The 21,532-nt window shown below is 41.8% G+C and overlaps 2 protein-coding genes across 4 annotated transcripts in view; one reads left to right on the plus strand and one right to left on the minus strand.

Moving 5' to 3' along the window:
- Positions 1-1,325: 1,325 nt before the first annotated feature.
- The window catches only part of si:ch211-106h11.1 (volume-regulated anion channel subunit LRRC8D), a 34,013-nt gene continuing 13,806 nt past the window's right edge, over positions 1,326-21,532 (plus strand). Inside the window, exons 1-5 of one of the 3 annotated variants that reach the window (XM_034712234.1) lie at positions 1,326-1,575; positions 4,985-5,305; positions 6,323-6,402; positions 6,494-6,547; positions 6,653-6,801. The gene's annotated coding sequence lies outside the window, so the exon portion shown is untranslated. Of the gene's footprint in view, positions 1,576-4,984; positions 5,306-6,322; positions 6,403-6,476; positions 6,548-6,652; positions 6,802-21,532 lie in introns of all 3 variants that reach the window. The other 2 variants (XM_034712233.1, XM_034712232.1) reach the window with 2 other exon arrangements.
- On the minus strand, positions 1,878-6,482 carry LOC117832911 (zinc finger protein Gfi-1b-like). Its single transcript, XM_034712235.1, has 4 exons — positions 6,219-6,482; positions 5,201-5,350; positions 4,926-5,091; positions 1,878-2,565 (listed from the first exon to the last, which is right to left on the minus strand). Exons 1-4 carry the CDS (start codon positions 6,411-6,413, stop codon positions 2,369-2,371), a joined length of 708 nt encoding a protein of 235 aa, XP_034568126.1. The 5' UTR covers positions 6,414-6,482; the 3' UTR covers positions 1,878-2,368.

The raw sequence follows: 21,532 nt of genomic DNA on the forward strand, positions 1-21,532 counted from the left end.
TACTTCAGAACAGAGCCTTAAGAAGAGTTCACAATGTAGATTTACATGAACACACAAATTCATCGTTCCTCAAATCCAAAATACTGAAATGATTTGACCTGGTAGATTTTAAAACGGCACAAATTGTGTTTAAGGCAAGGAAAAATCTCCTTCAGGAAATATCCAAAGACTGTTCTTTGAAAGAGAGGGGGGTTAGAACTTCAGAGTTAAAATTAAAGATGGTGAGTGTTCAGACCACAAGGAGAATTTTTTGTAAGAGACGTGGACTTTATTGTGAATTAATGATCATTTATGATAAGTTCCATATTCACAAATGTAAAGCCCCTATTTCCCTGTTTATTTACAAGAACTAAAACTTTAAATCCCTTCAATTGATTGATAACAAAAGAAGTAATAAAACCTTTTTGATGAGTTTCTTGGAGAGGATTTCCCTCTTAGTGTCTGAGATATTACATAGATTTTAATTTATATATTAATGACAGTTATAGGTCCTGTTTTTGTTTTTGATTTTTCTTTGTTTTTTTTTCCTTGTTTTTTTAATTTATTTGAGTATTTGATTTGTCTGAAGCACATGTCTGTAGTGTTTGTCATTGTGTTGTTTTCCATGTTCAATAATAAACATATATATATATATACAGTACCGCTCAAACGTTTTAGAACACACCAATTTCCATGTTTTTTATTGAAAATGATGAAGTTCAATGTCTTATTGTGCTCTGAAATGAAAACATCGAACAAATAAAAGATTGAATTTCAAAAATAAATCATGGAATCACTTCATAAACCAAAATGTAGTCTAGACTTTGACTCATCAGAGTAGCCACCTTTTTCATGCCATTTATTAACACATTACTTTCTGGAGTATAAGACTGTTCAAATGATGCTCATGAGGGTAAGTTACCACAGTGTGTTCAAACATTACTTCTATGCAGACAGAGGGATTTGGAAGTAATCAAGGGAAGTTGGGACACCTGTAAGTATTAATAGCACCAACTTTCAAGGCCTGACTAACCTCGATTTCTGCAGAACAGAAACACATTTCTTGTTCCCTGAAAAATGTCTTTTCATATAATTCTGAGATTTACATTATTCTTTCAGTTTTGGGTAATCTTACCTTTTTTTTTTTTTAACCTCTGGTAGTTCACCACTTACCTTTGTACCATTTAAAGCTATTTTATGGACTTGAACTGCTTTGATTTCAATCAAAAACATATATATATATATATATATGTATATATTATGAATGGACTGTTTACTTGTTTGATGCACTTGTGCACACACTAGGTGGCAGGTGTGTCAAACCAGGTGATGAATGCATACAGGGAAGAAGACCCAATTAGTGGCAGGTGAGCTGCTTACCGGGTAGCATGCAGTGTTTGACCGTCATGGTTATCTTAGTCATCGTCTCTTGTGCAGTAGCTTTAAGCCTTTATTCTGCAAGTTCAGGGGAGATGTAAGTGTGGATTAATCGGCTGAGCCTATGATGTATTATAAACCTTACTGGTGTCAATGCAAGGAGATTGGACTTCCTTCATGATCCATCCTGCACGAGGAGGACGCGTCAACTGAGTCCAGGTAAAGCAGCTCTTCAGGGGCTTGGAGGTGTTCTGTAAGTCACTACATGATTCTAATTGATGGCCCTGACACACCTTGACGATTCAAGAGGTTAAAGCACTGAGAGAAAACCAGCATGTTCAATGTGCAGCCATAAAATATAAAATGACTGAGTTTAAAGAACCTCTTTGTAGTAATCACCTAATCTCACACATGGAGCCCTGATTCATTCTTAATATTAACCTATCCACTGAAACAGCTGAAAGTTTAAATATTAAATGAAACATCCAGAAACTTTCTGCAAACATGATTACAGCTTTTATTTTAGAAAGTCATTTTACAAAATATGTTCAAGAAATTAAGTTATCAAAAACATCCTGAGTCCACCATCATCATCATCATCATCATCATCAATCATCCATCATGATGTCCTCCAGTGATTTGAGGAACCACACACACACACACACACACACACACACACACACACACTCACACAAAGACTACAAACACATCCACACAGATCTCTGAGGCAGTAAGAACGTTAAAGAACACAAGATTGGATGATTTTCCAATCACAACACTTTCACCTGTTCCATCCTCAGAGAAATATTCAGAGTCATTTGTCAGGGAGGTTTTGTGGTGAGATTCCTGAAAGGCTCAAAAAGTTTCAAGGATGCTCCTTCAGATTTTTTGTACCGGTCAACAACAAACCAGCAAACCCCCAAAATCCCACTCCAGCATGACAAAATAATCCAGTTTAATTCACAGATTTAGTTTGACACATGTTTTTCCAGCACTCCATCCCATCATGCGCTCAGCTTTGCTTGTAAACGTCTCCATATCCACACTGCGTCTCTTGGTGGCGCTGCAGGTCGACGCGGCGCTGGAAGCTGAGCTGACAGCGGGGGCAGCTGAACGGCCGGTAGCTGCTGTGCTTCCTGCTGTGAGTGATGAGGTTGGAGCTCTGGCTGAATCCTTTACCGCACACTTTGCACACGTGTGGTTTCTCACCTGAGGATAGAGCGGAGGGAGAAAGTGGGTTAAACCGAAAGCAGTGACACAAACTGCAGTTCCTCAAGTGGCCACTAGAGGCTGCGTCCTAAAGGGAGTCAGTTCCCATAAGGCGCCATATTAAAATGTTAAACTTTACATCAGAATTAAACATGTTTACAGGCTGCTATAACAGCAGCTATATCAGGGTACAACTTTATATTATTCATACATTTAAATTATATGAAGGCTTCAAAGGATACTAATTAAGGCTTTACCTCTTTAAGACAGTCTAGTGCTGCTAGCTGCCTGCTAGGTATCACCTCAGCTTACTGTTTAACAGTAAGCTTGTGTGTTTTTTTTGTGTTTTTTTGCCTTTTGGATTTGTTTTTTTTTCATTGAAAGTTGGACAAATAATTTTGCTTGTTCTGCATTTTATTGCACAAAAATCCGGGTTTACTGAAACAAGGATTGTTGGCGACTTTCCCTCCAAAGGTGGTGAACCAGAGTGATGAGACGACTCTTTGTTGTGAAGTTACTTAAATCGTCACGTTGCTTTCTCTCAAACCAGAGACTTCCACAAGCTAGTGGCGATTCACTGGGTTCAACAAGCTTTCTTATGTAAATGTGCCAAAAAACTGCAGTTCCTAAAGTGGCCACTAGAGGCTGGGACCTAAAGTGAGTCAGTTCCCATTAGGGACCATATTAAAATGTTAAACTTTACATCAGAATTAAACATGTTTACAGGCTGCTATAAAACATGTTTTCTTTATTATGAAGACTATCAGGGTACAACTTTATATTATTCATACATTTAAATTATATGAAGGCTTCAAAGGATACTAATTAAGGCTTTACCTCTTTAAGACAGTCTAGTGCTGCTAGCTGCCTGCTAGGTATCACCTCAGCTTTTGTGTTTTTTTGCCTTTTGGATTATTTTTTTTTTTTTCATTGAAAGTTGGACAAATAATTTTGCTTGTTCTGCATTTTATTGCACAAAAATCCGGGTTTACTGAAGCAAGGATTGTTGGCGACTTTCCCTCCAATGGTGGTGAACCAGAGTGATGAGACGACTCTTTGTTGTGAAGTTACTTAAATCGTCACGTTGCCTTCTCTCTCACCTGAGACATCTGTGATCTGGTGGTGATTCACTGGGTTCAACAAGCTTTCTTATGTAAATGTGCCAAAAAACTGCAGTTCCTAAAGTGGCCACTAGAGGCTGGGACCTAAAGTGAGTCAGTTCCCATTAGGGGCAATATTAAAATGTTAAACTTTACAGCAGAATTAAACGTGTTAACAGGCTGGTACAAAAAAACTGTTTAGATCTCTGAGCTTATTTCTTTATTAGGGACGACTATATCAGGTTAAAACTTTATAATATTCATAAATATGAAGGCTTCAAAATTTAGTTAATAAGGCCTTTACCTCTATGAGCGACACTTAGCTGTCTGCTAGGTGTCACCTCTGCTCACTCATTCACTTAACTTGTGTTTTTGTTCCATTTTGACCTTTTTTTTCCATTAAAATATCGGACAAATAATCACTCAGTGAGCTAGTGACAATTCACTGGGTTCAACAAGCTTTCTTATGTAAATGTGCCAAAAAAACTGCAGTTCTTAAAGTGGCCACTAGAGGCTGGGACCTAAAGTGAGTCAGTTCCCATTAGGGACCATATTAAAATGTTAAACTTTACAGCAGAATTAAATGTGTTAGCAGGCCTGTATGAATTTATTTTTTAGATCTCTGAGCTTCTTTATTAATAACAACTACATTTGGGTAAAACTTAATATTAGTCATACATTTTAATTATATGAAGGCTTCAAAATATCCAAGCTAAGACCTTGACGTCTTTGAGTGACACTTCGGTGCTGCTAGGTCTCACCTCTGCTTACTTATTACCTCTTAACTCGTGTTTTTCTGCCATTTGGCGGGTTTTTTTTCCATTAAAATATGAAACAAATAATCATTGCTGTTGCTTTCTCTCTAACCTGAGATTTCGGCGTACTAGTGGCGATTCACTGGGTTCAATAAGCTAAGAGTTCTTGAGTGAAAATACGTCTGTCAGCTGTCATTAAAACAGAAGTCTCATTCCATTTGCACCCAGTGGTTATCTCACTAAATCATCCATTAATAGATTAGCCACGGCTAAGAGTTAGCATCTTTTCAAACCATCAATTCTTCACATTTCCAAACACTAATCAAAGCAAGGTCACCTCTGGCTTTGGAAAACCAACATGGTGGCGATTAGGGTGCCGACTCTCCCCTTCTGTTCAACCCGTAACTGGAACACGGTCGACTCGGATGTGACGCCATCCCAAAACTCCACCATCCGAGTCCAGAGGTCATTAAAAGGCAGCGTATTTCCTGCTGAGCTGTCTCACCTGTGTGTATGAAGGTGTGTTTCTTCATGTCTGACTTCTGGTGGAATCTTTTCCCGCAGTACTGGCAGGGGTACGGTCGGGTGTCTGAGTGGATGAGGAGGTGAGTGGACAGAGTAGACGATCGCTTGAACACTTTCCCACACACCTTGCAGCCGAAGCTCCGGTCCTGAGGAAGACGACGAACACACAGAGACATGAGGAGGAACCCAAGTAACTCCAGGAGCTCCAAATGAGGCCTGGCTTTTAAATCTAAACGCTCTCACGGTGCGCTGTACCTTAACTCGAGCGTAGCCGCTGAGCATCCTGAATCCAAAGGGCATGTGAGGGAGGTCTGTGGCGTTGGGCGATCGTACCAACGGGAGGGACAGGCTGCTGTGAAAGTGAGTCTGCATGCCTTCTCCTGATGTGAACACCTCTGAGAGAGACTGAGGGAGACAGAGAGAGAATGGAGAATACAATGAGAACACTGATACAGCGGGGAAGTTACTTTAAAGCGGGGCGCTGGGGGCCCAGCGGTCTAAGGCCCCCAGAAATAAAACCCTACAAATAAGTACATTTCATGCCTTTCTTTGTTGCCAGATGACTCCTAAAGTTAGGGTTAGGGTGAGCTAACAGTTGATTCACAGGAGGTTCAGCAGCACAGGATACACGGCCACATGTGCATGTAGGTAAACACATTTTGAAGCAACATTTAACCACTCCGAGGGACAGTGGGGGGTCACAAGTCTTTGGCACCTGTATTTTGGGGTCGTGGGCTGTAAAGTTTGGGAACCCCTGCAAAAAGTTGAATCACTGAAGGTCTGAAATGTCGGTCATGTGTTGTCTAAGCTGTAGTGCAGCCACCCAATAGAAGGGGCTGTAGCTCTGGTCAATGCTATAACGCTCTGCTACCTGGATGTAATCAAGCACAAGTGATGATATCATCTGGTAACACGGCCTGGTTAAACTGACATATAACCACTCCACCAGAGCAATGAGGAACCAGCACAAGCATGTGGGCCTGAACCTGCAGGGGGGGACTGAAGGCTGGTGGTGCTACCTCTTCTAGTGGTAGCCTCACCCTGCAAACTAATCTGGCATTGTTGACGTGGAGACTCTGAATTTAAATGAGCTTTGTGTTCCACGAGATATCCAAATCCTGCCGCACAGACCTGTGGTATCTCTGCTTCTTTAATCTCTACACCAAGCACAGCTCACACCTCATTTTCCACAACATGTTTCCAGGTTCTGTCTCATGTTAGTGCCTTCTGTTGTTAAACTAATGACACACTTCAGCATCCAGAGGAGTCCTACCTTCTCACAGAGCGGGCACTCGCTGACGGGGGACTTGAGGTCGGTGTGTGATGTGTGGTTGAGCAGCATGAAGACTAATCTCTCCAGCTCTCTCTCTCTTTCAGAGATCTGATGACTGTCCGAGGACCAAGGGGAGGTCAGGAGAGGAGCGCCTCTCGTCTCCACAGTGGGAATGTCTGAAAATGTAAAAAGCATGGCACATTAAAAAATGACACTTTCAAATGTGACATAAAAATGACTCTGTAACTGCTGAGGAAGGTTTTGTTTACCTGCAGGCCAGGGATCCTCCGTGTGGACGCTGTGAGACTGGACTGCCCTCCCCTCCCACGGTGAGCAGGCCTCAGCCAGCGGGTCTTTCCCCGCTAACATGGGCGACACAGGCTGCACTGCATGCTCACTGTACCTCCTCTCCTGTGTCGCTGCATGCTGCACAGGTTGGCTGCTGACACTGCGGATCTGGGAGCGACGTCTGAAGCGGTCCTTGGACGAGCCGAGAAGATGAGCCTTCTTGCTCCTGACGAGGAACGACCGAGGCATCGCAGAGCTGTGACTGCAGATAAAAACTCCTGCAGGAGTTTAAGAAGTCAGTGTTTAAGCCTCACACACTCACATGTCACACACACCTGGTGCTACATATTCAGTTATGATGCCAAAGCTTGAGGTTTTCCTTGACAAATACAGAACGACACCTGTGCTGAAGCTTCACTGAGGATAACCCCGCTGTGGTGTTGTCAGGAATCATCTAAACTTACTCTGTGGTGAAACTTTTAGTGCTTCAATTTGAACTGCTGAAACCTCATTTAGACTTCAAACCACCTGCCAAACAATCCTGTCAAAACTTTATTTAGGAGGGATCAAAAGAGGTCAACAAAGTGTGTTTACAAAGTGCAAAATCTATCTGCTTATCACAAGATATTTGAAATCATTCCTTAAACTGCTTTTAATTTTACACATGATATCAGATCATGAAGTTAACAAGAAAGAGAGCATGGTGCAGGAGCTCATCAGACCTTCAATGCAACAAATAACTTCATTCTCTAAAAGTTAGTTTCAAGTTTCTGCTCTTAAATCATGAAGAGGATTTTTAAGTGTCTCTGAAATAAAACCAAATGAAATGTAGATTAAATGTTCCACGTCGCAGAGGCACAAAATAAAAGATGAAATAAAGTCACGAGCTGAATAAATGAGATTAAATGTACGAGTTGGATTTCTCTAACAGAGAGGTTTGACCTTACCTCTGTGCACTGCAGCTGGATGTTGAGTGTGTCGTCTTCGTCGCTGCAAACGTCCTCTTTTCTTTCTCTCACACCCATCAGCTGATGACATGACTCAAAGAGATTTGATTTGATTTGAAGAGCTGGATTTTAAAACTGGATAGAAACATGCCCCCAAAGTATGTCACTGACTTCACAAAATAATTGAAGTTTTAAAAACATTAAGAACCAAATCCTCCTCCTCCTCCTCTCAGCTTCAGGATCTTAAAGCCGTCTCTGCTCTCATGTTTGAAGCCCCTCTCTGTCCTCTCCACACGTTGGTTTGGGACCAACTTAAAACAAAAGGTGTCATGATATCAGAGGTGAACATGAAACTGAGTGTATCGTGGGACTAATGTTGGTAGCTGGATTTACCACCACAGTGACTGAGCGCGTGGGAGGACTCTCAAATACTCTGAGCATCCTTTGGAAAGTTTGAATATCTCATCTGTGTCATGTGAACATGTGAACCTTTACTTTACCACTGAGATGCCAACTGTGTGAATGTGAGTGTGTGAATGTGAGTGTGTGAATGTGAGTGTGTGTGTGTGTGTGTGTGTGTGTGTGTGTGTGTGTGTGTGTGTGTGTGTGTGTGTGTGTGTGAATGTGAGTGTGTGTGTATTTTAATAAACTAACCACACAGTTCTAACAGTGAGGTCATGAGCACAGGAACTTCAAATCTATTTGAATCGATTTGAATCTGAAATCAAGTCCGTACAAACACTTTGAATTTATTTACCTCAGAGATAAAAATGAAATCTAAGAATTAATCATTTAGTCTCACTTCTATCACTTGTAAGAATTTTTTAGGTTCTTAATTAACAAAACATTAAATCAATCAGACTGAAAATTATTAGCAGTTTTAATCCTTTTAAAATAATAATAAGCCATTAAAGGTGAATATAATTAATATTTTGATGTTGTAAAAATGTGTTAAAGTTCCTATTTATTTTCTGTCAGACATAAAACATTAATTTATATCAAAGAGAATAGAAAGTAGATCATGTGTACTGTTTTAACCCGTCACAATTCATTTTACTGTATTTATTTGATGTATTTATTCCAACTTATGAATTGAACTTCACATTATTTATTATTTTAATCTTTTGATATTAAGTTGTATTCCCTCTAAATGTTATAAACAAAACATTAGATGTAATCAAGTTAGTCAGACTGAGAATTATTAGCAGTTTTAATCCTTTTAAAATAATAACAAGCCATTAAAAATGAATAAAGTTAATATATTGATGTAAAAATGTGTTAAAGTTTATATTTTCTGAAAGTGGTGAAACATTAGATATAAAAGAGAATAGTAAATAGATCATGTGTACTGTTTTATCCTGTTGCAATTTATTTTATGTATTTATTCCAACTTATTTATTTTTCACTTCATATTATTTAATTTAGTATAATTATTATTTATTTTGATTTGATTTGATTATTTTAATATTAAGTTGTATTCCCTCTAAATGTTATCAACAAAACATTAGATGTCATTAAATTAGTCAGACTGAAAATTATTATCAGTTTTAATCCTTTTTACATTTTTCAGCCATTTCAGGTGAATTCAATTAATAGATTGATGTTGTAAAAAGATTATTTTTAATTTATGTCGGTCATAAAAGAATCATATATATAAAAGAGAATAGAAAATAAATATTGTGTACTGTTTCAACACTTTATTTTACTGTATTTAATTTATGTATTTATTCCAATTCATTTATTGTACTTCATATTATTTATTTTGTTATAATTATTTATTAAATTGATTTGATTTTAATCTTTTGATATAAAGTTGTAATGTTATAATGGGTGAGGGTGGTGGGTGATTTATATTAATCAGTACATGTCATCACTGTGAATTATTATTGTTGTATTGGAAAAATCATAATAAACTTTAAAACAACAACAACAACAAAAAGTCAATAGATCATGTTAACTGGGATTATTTCAGAAACTAGAGATTTTAAAGCTTGGAGATTTGAGTGAGAGGGAATGAAAACTTCAGGCATGATTCATTAAAATTTGAAGCTCATTTTTTAACTTTTACGGCCGCTCTGAAAACCTCTGCACATGGAGCACGCAGCTTCACCCCCGCTCAAGAGATTTAAAAAGGTCGGACTTCTAGAAATCTTATCTTGTTGATACAACTTCAGTTCCTCTTTCTCTCAAACACCAAGTGAAGCATCTGCCCTGTGAGCGTGTTTACCACAACACAACAGCAGCTAACTGCAAACAGACACACACTCATTTCACTAAATAGGTGTCAAGTGACCCGAGAAGGTCAGAAGATGTCAGATGTTCACACCACAGCCGTCACAGGAAAAATACACAGTGTGCAATGTTACACTTTTAAACCGTTGAAATGTTCTGAGGGTGATTTTTGAGATTGTTGTCAACTTTTAAACCAGACTAATAAAACTGTTAGGCCTTGAGATGATAAAGTTTAAAGGGGACATATCACGCTTTTTTCATCAACATATATTGGTCTAAGAGGTCCCCAAAACATGTCTTTAAAGTTTATGCTCAAAAAAACACTTTGAAATCAGATTCTGGTCTGCCTGAAAATCCCTCTTCTTCATTCCTCATCAGAACACTCTGTTTTCTCTCTGACCACGCCCCCTCAGGAAGTGGGTGTGGCCTCGGCTCTCCGGCACGTTGATCTAATGTTTACATGTTGGCTGAATATACACGGCTGCTCAGAGACCGCGTTACTTCAACCCTCTGAATCTGATCCAGAATCTGATCCTGACGGAGAGGCGCCTGCAGCAGGACCTTTCTGAACGATTGGTCATAGATTTAGTGTTTCTTGTTGTTTTATTTATCAGCATGTCGACGTGTGTCTTGGTACACAGCTACGAACATGTAGCTATGTGGCTATGCTAACTAGCGCTAGCACTTATCCATGATAAATCATCCACTAGATCTTCAAATCTGCAGACGTGGGGAGTAAAACCGACATCTACCAGAAAGGCAGCGGGACCTTTTATGAAGGATTGGTCACAGATTTAGTGTTTCTTGTTGTTTTATTTGTCAGTATGTCGACGTGTGTCTTGGTACACAGCTACAGCTACAGCTACAGCTACAGCTACAGCTACAGCTACAGCTACAGCTACAGCTACAGCTACAGCTACAGCTATGAACATATAGCTATGTGGCTATGCTAACTAGCGCTAGCACTTATCCATGACAAATAAAAATCATCCACTAGATCTTCAAATCTGCAGACGTGGGGAGTCAAAGCGACCTTTGTGTTTATTAAGACAGCCTACAACTAGCATGCCTCCCTCCTAAGCTCCTTGTTAGCACACATGTGTGCAGGGAATGAAAAACGGAGGAGGGGTTGAGTTGTATTTTATACAGTCTATGGGCTGAACAAGCTCCGAGCTCTGACTTCCTGTTACAGACCGGATGGCGTTGTGACGTATGAAAAACACTGAAAACTGAAACGGCTGGTTTCAGCACACATTTACAGAAAGGTGGAGAAATCAGAACAGGGGCAGAATGGATTTTTTTCATTCTCGGGGGGTTTGTAGACAGGGACACAGATTTCAGGTAAAGAACCATTAAAAAGTCCATTTTGCATGATATGTCACCTTTAAACACCATAATATAAATAAACCTTCTTCACGTGACGAGGAGGGAAAATGAAAAATACAAGCAGCAGTGAAAAGCAATGAGTTGAAGAAAAATCTAAAAATGACTTCACAGAAACTGATTCCTTACTCTGAGGATTTTATCATCACGACACATCTTATCTCCACATCTTCACTGTATTTTACAGAGTGTAGATATTTACTGATGAAAGAAGATGTAGACAGAAAAAGATTCAAAAACGTATTTCTACATGAAACAAATAAGACTCAACACTCAACACAATAGAGCATTAAAAGTTTTGATGGATTGACAGAATGATTTTACAAAAATATTAAAAAGTTCCTCCTCTTGACTTCTTGAATTTACGACTAAAGTAAAAGGCGATCAATCAATACGCAGACGATACACTCGTTTACCTTACATCACCACAAAGTCTCTGGAGCAGTGTCGGCTGCTTTCAAATATTTCAAACCTCAAATATAAACCACAAAGGCTTTGTTGTGGTGTGAGACACTTAATATTCAACGCCTCCTTTCACCTCTTTGACAGGAGAGATTCTTTCATATCCGCTGGTTCACCTGAGTTCTTTCTCTTACAGGTCCTCATGTCTACAGCCTACCAAACTAAATATTAAATATGGGAGCTAATGTTTGGAAACAGTCCCAGTCTGGTGAGGTTAGGTACCTAAGCAGCTTATTTGGGGTTATACTGTACTTAGTATGCCGGTGTGTACTTTTTACTGGTATGCCCTAAAAGTCTCAGAGTTTTTTTTTTTAGTCATGGTGTATTTATTGAGTTTTCCATACAGACAGACAAATACAACAAAGACAATACAGAAATAATAAAGAGAAAACCTGACAAAATTAAATACAACTGGCTTCCAGTCACTGGACAGCCAAGACAAAATGATATTAGAAAACAAAAAGCAAAATAAAGACAATAACAATTTAAAGGAGAAATATATATCACCTCTCTCAACACTCACCACCTGCCTGGAGGAGATGAAGGCGTGGATGAGCCAAAATTTCCTTCAATTAAACTGCTCCAAATCCGAAGCCATACTTATTGGCACCCCCTCACCAGGTCCAATCATCCCCCATAACCACCATCACCTTTTCTGGACAATCTATCCCCATTTCATCTGCTGTCACCAACCTCGGTGTGAGACTGGACCCTCACCTAACATTCAACAACCACATCAAACACCTGTCCAAATCCTGCTTTTTTCACTTAAGGAACATTGCCAAACTCCGCCCCTCCCTCACCGTATCTGACGCTGAAAAGCTCGTCCACGCCTTCATCTCCTCCAGGCTCGATTACTGCAACGCCCTCCTCATTGGGACCCCCAGCAAAAATCTCCACAAACTCCAACTAATTCAGAACACCGCAGCCAGGATCTTACTCAGAGTCAGAAAACACGAACACATCACCCCAGTACTCCGCACACTTCACTGGCTTCCCATCACCGCAAGAATCAACTACAAAATTGCACTCATCATCCATCAGTGTATCTATGGAAACGCCCCACCATACCTCAAAGAACTCCTCACCCAGCAAACCCCAACCCGGAACTCAGGCACTCCACATCAGAACCTCCTCCACCCTCCCAGAACCAAGCTCCGGACCATGGGAGATCGGGCCTTTTGTGCTGCTGCACCACATCTGTGGAATTCCCTGCCCAGCCACCTCAGAACCCCACAGACTGTGGATGCTTTTAAAGACGTTCCTCTTTAAAGAGGCTTTGAACTGATTTTAAGTACTGCTTTTAAAAGTTTGTTTTTACTGTGTGCCTGTAGCACTTTGAGATTTCTGAAAATGAAAAGTGCGTGATAAATAAAATGTATCATTATTATTATTATTATTATATAAATAAATTACATAAAAATAAATTAAAAAGTGCACCAGATCGCAGAGTTGGTGATTCTTACAGAGCCATACCCCTTTTTATCCGTTAAGCGGCACTGTCAATCGTTCCACGTAGGAAATAAAAGGATACCATATTGCATCAAATTTCCCAGCTGATCCCCGTAGTGTGTGTCTTATCTTTTCGATTTTGAGAAAATACATCACCTCACAAATCCACCTGCTGAAAGTAGGAGGACGCTCACTCTTCCAATTCAAGAGAATGAGACACCTCGCAAGAAGGGCTGAGTAGGCTATACGACTCAACTGCACTTTAGTCAGAGTGAGTTCCCCCGATTGCACCCCAAGAAGACCCAGAAAAGGACACGGTGTGATAGTTTGACCTGTAAGCTCTGAGTATACATCAAATATTGCAGACCAGAATGTTTTGAGGTTTGGACATGACCAAAAGGTGTGAATAAGACTGGCTGGAGCTTGTTTGCATCTGTCACATGTAGGGTTAACACCAGGGAAGATTCTGGAAAGCTTGACCTTTGACATATGGAGGCGGTGAACAATTTTAAACTGAATAAGGCCATGCCTCGCACAAATGGAAGTTGAATGAATTCCTTTAAGTATTTTAGACCATTGATCTTCAGAGATATTAGTTTCCAGATCACTTTCCCAGTTTTAAAGGGGACATATCAGGCTTTTTTCATCAACATATATTGGTCTAAGAGGTCCCCAAAACATGTCTTTAAAGTTTATGCTCAAAAAAACACTTTGAAATCAGATCTTGGTCTGCCTGAAAAGTCCTCTTCTTCATTCCTCATCAGAACACTCTGTTTTCTCTCTGACCACGCCCCCTCAGGAAGTGGATGTGCCTCGGCTCTCCAGCACGTTGATCTAATGTTTACATGTTGGCTGAATATACACGGCTGCTCAGAGATCGCGTTACTTCAACCCTCTGAATCTGATCCTGAATCTGATCCTGACGGAGAGGCGCCTGTAGCAGGACCTTTCTGAACCATTGGTCACAGATTTAGTGTTTCTTGTTGTTTTATTTATCAGTATGTAGACGTGTGTCTTGGTACACAGCTACGAACATGTAGCTATGTGGCTATGCTAACTAGCGCTAGCACTTATCCATGATAAATAAAAATCATCCACTAGATCTTCAAATCTGCAGACGTGGGGAGTAAAACCGACCTTTGTGTTTATTAAGACAGCCTACAACTAGCATGCCTCCCTCCTAAGCTCATTGTTAGCACACATGTGTGCAGGGAATGAAAAACAGAGGAGGGGTTGAGTTGTATTTTATACAGTCTATGGGCTGAACAAGCTCCGAGCTCTGACTCCGTGACAGACCGGATATTGTTGTTACGTAACAAAAACACTGAAGTCTGAAACGGCTCGTTTCACACACATTTACAGAAAGGTGGAGAAATCAGAACAGGGGCAGAATGGATTCTTTTCATTCTCGGGGGGTTTGTAGACAGGGACACATATTTCAGGGAAAGAACCATTAGAAAGTCAATTTTGCATGATATGTCACCTTTAAAAGTCTCAGAGTTTTAACACAAAAAAAGAAACTTGATCACATAACTTCACTTTTTATACTCTGCACTGGCTCCCTGCTTCTTTGAGAATTCATTTTAAAGTCCTTTTATTTGTTTTTAAAGCTCTTAACAGCCTCGCTCCTCCACACATCACTGATCTCCTGTCATCTTATGCCCCTAATCTCTGGAACTCTCTGCCTCTGGACAGCAAAGCGGCGAGCTCTCTGAGTGTTTTTAAAAGTAAAATTAAGACTTACATTTTTAATCCTTTTTTTCTTGGAGTAATTTATTTTTAGCCCCGCCCAGGCTGCATTATTTCTATTAAAAATGTTATCATATTATTATATTTATTTTATTTTTAGGTTTATTTTCTGTAATTTATCTGATTTTATTTTTTTTAAAAGTATTGATTTGGTTTTATTGATTTATTGTAATGAATTTATGTTTTAGTAATTATCTGATTTTATTGTAAATTTTCATTTTTTCTTTTTTAAATGTTTAAAGTGATATTTTTGGACATTTTTGCTTTACATCTTTATTTTATAGGACAGCTGAAGAGAGACAGGAAATGTGGGGAGTAGAGAGCGGGGGAAGACGTGCAGGAAATGGCCATAGCCAGGTATCGAACCTGTGACCGCAGCAACAAGGACTATAGCCTCTATATATGGAGTGTAAACTTATATCGCCAGGCCAACGGCGCCCTGATTTCATATCACTTTCCTCTATCTTCTTTCAGCCTTGTATCATTTTACCTATCTCTGTCTCTCTGTTGTTTGGTGAAGCTCTTTCAGCTGCATGCTTGAACATATAAAAGGTGCTTTATAAATAAACATGAGTTTGAGTCATGCTTAGCGCTAAATGCTCTGTTTTTAAAGTGCCCAGCATGCAGCATGTTTTGGCTCTCAGGGGAGTGCATTGAAAAACCCCTGCAAGGATACAAACAAGCTTTTAGGCCAGAGCGGAGGAGGCTGGGGGGGTGGAGGAGGTGAAGCTTGTCAGCAGAAGCAGAGCGTGGGCAGCATGGGTGCAGCAGGAAGGATGTTTAAATGGACTTCCTTGTTGTGAGAGTGGGCTTTGATTGGAACCAGCCAAGCTTCATGTACCTGACATTAAGAGCATGCATGTGAGTGTATCTCATGTGCAGACAGTTTCCCTGAGAAAGAGTCCAGAATATTCAAATGTAGACCTTTACTCCATTGTTGCATTATTGCTGAAAACACCTTACAAATATGAAGCCAGGTGCATCCCTGTTTGAGTGTTTCAGATGTAATAATAATAATACATTTTATTTATAACGCACCTTTCATTTACAGAAATCTCAAAGTGCTGCAGGCACTCAGTAAAAACAAACTTGAACATTTCTTAAAAGGAGTATTTAAAATCAGTTAAAAGCCTCTTTAAAGAGGAAGGTCTTTAAAAGCATCCACAGTCTGGGGGGTCCTGAGGTGGCTGGGCAGGGAGTTCCACAGACGTGGTGCAGCAGCACAAAAGGCCGGTCTCCCATGGTCCGGAGCTTGGTTCTGGGAGGGTGGAGGAGGTTCGGATGTGCAGAGCGTGAGTTCCAGGTTGGGGTTTAGCTGGGTGAGGAGTTCTTTGAGGTATGGTGGGGCGTTTCCATAGATACACTGATGGATGATGAGAGCGACTTTGTAGTGTATTCTTGCGGTGATGGGAAGCCAGTGAAGTGTGCGGAGTACTGCGGTGATGTGTTCATGTTTTCTGACTCTGAGTAAGATCCTGGCTGCGGTGTTCTGGATTAGTTGGAGCTTGTGGAGACTGTAGCTGGGGGTCCCAATGAGGAGGGCGTTGCAGTAGTCGAGCCTGGAGGAGATGAAGGCGTGGACGAGCTTTTCAGCATCAGATACGGTGAGGTCGGTCCTTCAGGCCTTGAGGTTGAAGTTCTTGAGGATATTTCGCCTCATATTTGAAAACCCTGAAGTGTTTGTTCCTCGAGTCTGATGGATGAATAACAGATAAACCACAATGAAGACATGTACGCCTCTTTGTAGACTCTGTTTCTTTCATCATCAAGAAAAAGCTCATTAGAAACGTGTATCTGCTGACAGCAGGGTCAGACTCTGAATCTGACTTCAGATTGAAATCAAATCATCCAGGGTCACAAAAGAACTGAAACCATCTCTCTGTGTCGCAGTATTTTTGTGCAAACGTCTCCTGTGACTCCTGGAACCAGCGGAGTCAGATGGAGCCGAGTTCTCCTTGATGTGCATGAAGAGAGGCATGTCAGAGCTTTGTGGTTCCCGTGGTGGGGGGCTCTCAGCGCCACTCAGGGGCTGTCAGAGAGAGCAGACGAGCTGGGTGCAGGGAGCCGAGACGGGCCGGTGGGTTTGGTGGGTTTACACCTCGTTTGTTTCGGGGGGTTCGGGGGGTTCAGGGGCTTCTTGTTCCCCTGGTGGTGGTTGAAGTCTGCCTTTCTAGGAACCTGAAACTCGGGGAGGAGGAGGGGAAGGAGGGAACGCGAGTGTATGCTTAAGTTCATTTTCCCTTTGCTTTGTGTCTGACTCTCGTTATGGTAATTATGTGGTGGAAATCATGCAAGGAGAGGTGTGAGTAACCCCAGAGTTCACAATAATGACGTCAATACTTTTCATGTTTCAACCTGGACTCTTCTCCTACAGAGCCATGCTGTTGTAATCCGTGCAGAATGTGGTTTTGCTGAAACATGTAAGGTCTTCCTGAAGACCTCATGGTCTGGATGGCAGCATGTGTTGCTCCTAAACCTGTAGATATAGTTCAGCATTAATGGAGCCTTCACAGACGTGGAAGCTACCCATGCCATGGACTCTGATGATCCCCATACCATCAGGGATGCCGGCTTTGAACTGAGAGCTGATAACAAGCCGGGTGGTCCCTCTCCTCCTTACGGCTGAATTCAACCAGATCTGTATTCCATATTATTTTCTCTCATTCCTGGCGGCCATATTGGAAATGCTGACTCATGCTAACTTTCAGTCAATCAAGTAAAAGAAGAAGTGGGGCTGAGGTTGGACTAACTCGGTCCGTCTACGATCCGTCACGGCACTGGGTCTGTTTCTATTCTAGTCAATGTGTTAACTTCCACTGGATCCGCTCCGTTGTGTTCCGGCTGTGTCTCTGATCCAGCAGGTCGGAGTCCTCCGGATCAGATCCACAAGACTTCTATTGTTCCCGGATGCCGGAGCACGACGCATCAATCTCAACAGAGCAGATGGATAGATTCTGATTCATCAGACCACAGGACAGTTTTCCACTTACCCTCAGTCCATCTTAAACAGGCTCAGGTCCAGAGAAGTCTCCATGGTTCTGGATCAGGTTTCTAGTTTCTTCTTAACTACAACAACAAACCAAAGTCATGATGAGCGGAGCCAGGCCTGGAGTCAACAGGTCAGAGGTTTTCAGAGGACCAGAAAGACCACATGGATGAGGAGAGGAGGAGGAGGAGGAGAATCCTTGATTCAGGGATTACAGAAGGGGAAACCTCGGTCACATGACTCCAGCTGTCCGGAGGTCCTGCTCCGTGCTGCGCTCTGAAAACACAGCAGGTGGGTGTTGACGGACGAGAGAGCACGGAGACAGACATGGATCTGGTGGAAGTCCGATGATTTTTAGATTGGTGGACACGGCGTCCATGATTTCCAAAAAAATGTCAGATTTTGATTTGTTCAATCTGAAAAGGGCTCAGGTCCAGAGAAGTCTCCAGTGTCTCTGGATCCCCCAGCTGTCTGTACTTTGGCACTAATGTCTTGGTGTATAAGAAACTACGGTGGACCAAAATTCTGCATTATCTAAGGAGGGATATTTTATACTACACGTCTGGGGCGGCAGTAGCTCAGTCCATAGGGACTTGACTTTGCAACCGGAAGGTCGCTGATTCAAGTTCCAGTATGGATGAAGTTTGGCAAGTGGACTGGTGGATGGGGAGGTGCTGGTTCACTTGCCTGGGCACTGCCGAGGTGCCCTTGAGCAAGGCACAGAACCCCCAACTGCTTGGAGTGCATGTTCACTGCATGTGTGTGCATGATTGTATGTATATACCAAAAACTGTGTGTAGCATGACTTAAAAATAACCCATGAAAAAATTGAATTTCGCCCCTGGGGATTAATAAAGTACGTTTCTTCTTCTTCTTCTTCTTCTTCATCTTCTGTCGGCTCTTCAGAAGGTGTTCCAGATGTTTTGGTTGACAGTACTTGCAGACAACACATACAGAACCTCTTTAGAGCGGAGGACACAGCGTCCATGATTTCCAAACAGAATGTCAGATTTTGATTCATCAGACCACAGGACAGTTTTCCCCTCAGTCCATCTGAAACGGGCTCAGGTCCAGAGAAGTCTCTGTGTTTCTGGATCAGGTTTCTGGTTTCCTCTTTGCATGGTTCAGTTTTACCCTTCATGTGAAGTTGATGCAAAGAGATCATATCTGTGTGATTAATATTTGTACGTGACCTTTGGGCACACAAACCTTTTCTCAGTCCTCCAATCACATCGATACAGACCGTGGAGTTGCATCACTTCAGAGCCGTCTTCAGGTCCGGGACGCGGGCTCAGCTCCTCTGCTGTTTATCTGTGGTTTCACTAAGTGTTGTGCCTCTTTCTCACGGCAAACAACTTCTCCTTCTGTCTGTCTTCTGTCACCACTTTTGCCCCCACCCACCCATTTTACACTCTTCACAACTTTTTCAACTTTCTCCCACTTCGGGTGGCAAAACGCAGAGGTTAAAGACAGGACACGGCTCTCTCTGCCGCGTCTGAAGTGGAAACACGAGTCTGAGAGCAAATGAAAAAGTGAATTCGCGGGGAATTCACTTTCACAAGATAACAACGATAAAAACAGAAAGAGATGAAGGGAAGTTGTTGAACTAGAATCAGATACATGTTTAGTACAGCCATGGGAACTGTTGGCATTACTGCCCCTGAATATCACAGTGTATCACAGGGTCATGAAAACTTAAGCCACAACACTGTCATCTCAGCCTGAGCCGCCCACTGAACAGGAAACACAAGAGCCGCGCTGAGGTAATGTTCTCTTTCTCTGTTAGTGCTTATCGATCCCTCCTACAGATTGAAATGTCTCAGATTCAGATTAAATCAAACGTTTCCATCAGAGGAATCACTAACCCAATGATTTCAACTAAAGAAGGAGCTGATAAACACATAAAGAGACCATGATGTCATTCTTTCTAACTCCCCACTCCTACATGTGCTGCCACCTCTGAGAGATCTGAATCACTCTGATGAGGTCAGGTTACTGTAAGGTAAGAGGGTGTGAGAACTCTGAAGTGAGATCGTACCCAAGAAAGGCACGGCCCACGCTCGTGAGACCGGTGGTGATGTATGTAGATCGGACGGGATATATAACCGCGGGACTGAGTCGTAAATAAATCCAATTCAAGCAGCTTCATTGATCCCTCCAGGACAGACTGTTCAGGGCAGCTTGACAATGATTAAACATGAGAGCTTCAATAAAGACTGATATCAAGCAAATCAAAGGAAAAACAAACTGAACAGTGTTCAAAAATAAAGACAGTATGGAGAGCAAACAGCTGCAGTACCTCAAGTGTCCACTTGGCTGGCTCCAAAAGCCTTCTTTGACTTCTGTGATAATATGTTGAACTTTACTGTAAAACCAAACACCTGGTCTGTGTAGCTCATCTTTTTATTTCTACAATCTGTACAGGGAGACGTTTTCTTCTAACTCATCAATTTGAAAGATATTAAGACTCAAAGATCTGCTGCAATCCGGCTCCATGCTCTCTCGTCCCTCAACACCCACCGGCTGTGTTTTCAGAGCACAGCACGGAGCAGGACCTCCGGACAGCTGGAGTCATGTGACCCAGGTTTCCCCTTCTGTAATCCCTGAATCAAGGATCCTCCTCTCCTCATCCATGTTGTCTTTCTGGTCCTCTGAAAACCTCTGACCTGTTGACTCCAGGCCTGGCTCCGCTCATCATGACTTTGGTTTGTTGTTGTAGTTAAGAAGAAACTAGAAACCTGATCCAGAACCATGGAGACTTCTCTGGACCTGAGCCTGTTTAAGATGGACTGAGGGGAAGTGGAAAACTGTCCTGTGGTCTGATGAATCAGAATCTATCCATCTGCTCTGTTGAGATTGATGCGTCGTGATCCGGCATCCGGCACAAATTGAAGTCTTGTGGATCTGATCCGGAGGACTCCGACCTGCCGGATCAGAGACGCAGCCGGAACACAACGGAGCGGATCCAGTGGAAGTTAACACATTGACTAGAATAGAAACCGATCAGATCCAGAGCTGAGACGAATGAATTCAGCCGTAAGGAGGAGAGGGACCACCCGGCTTGTTATCAGCTCTCAGTTCAAAGCCAGCGTCCCTGATGGTATGGGGATCATCAGAGTCCATGGCATGGGTAGCTTCCACATCTGTGAAGGCTCCATTAATGCTGAACTATATCTACAGGTTTAGGAGCAACACATGCTGCCATCCAGACCATGAGGTCTTCAGGAAGACAACGCCAAACCACATTCTACACGGTTTACAACAGCAGCCGGAACGCAGCGGAGTGGATCCAGTGGAAGTTAACACATTGACTAGAATAGAAACCTGTGAGATCCGGTGCTGAGACGGATCAGAGACAGGAGGGACATGGAAGTCCGATGTTAGTCTAACCTCAGCCCCACTTCCTTGTCTGTTTCTAGATTGACTGAAAGTTAGCATGAGTCAGCATTTCCAATATGGCCGCCCCATCGCCTGGCTTGGAAACCCCTCTTTGGAAATAATAGGACAAGGAATGAGAAGAAGGAATAGAGGAGGCAGGGTTTCTTTTGTCAGTACTTGGAGAATAAAGTTCAAATACAATCAGGAGAAAAAAAAGTTGATGGGAACAAGAAGAAGATCGTGGAGGCCGGGAGTCAAACCAGTGACTGCTATATCCTCTGGACATGGGGCGCACTCTGTTAGACTCTTAGATGATGGACTTCTATGAAGTTTCCCAGAGTTAGCATGAAGCTCAACATAATCTGCAGTGACAAAGGTGTCAAACCCTGAAGTTTGAATCAGTGAGTGCCCGGCTCGTCTCCCTGTGATGTGATTCT

The sequence above is a fragment of the Notolabrus celidotus genome, chromosome 20 (assembly GCF_009762535.1).
Source record: "Notolabrus celidotus isolate fNotCel1 chromosome 20, fNotCel1.pri, whole genome shotgun sequence".
Lineage (NCBI taxonomy): Eukaryota > Metazoa > Chordata > Actinopteri > Labriformes > Labridae > Notolabrus > Notolabrus celidotus.

What these genes read in the sequence shown, in the direction of transcription:
- LOC117832911 (XM_034712235.1), bottom strand. Translation starts at nt 6,413, where the DNA reads ATGCTTTTTACATTTTCAGACATTCCCACTGTGGAGACGAGAGGCGCT. An exon ending in AGTGCCCGCTCTGTGAGAAG is followed by an intron (nt 5,351 to 6,218) that starts GTAGGACTCCTC and finishes TGTCTCCCTCAG; the next exon opens with TCTCTCTCAGAGGTGTTCAC. An exon ending in ACACACCTTCATACACACAG is followed by an intron (nt 2,566 to 4,925) that starts GTGAGACAGCTC and finishes CTCTATCCTCAG; the next exon opens with GTGAGAAACCACACGTGTGC.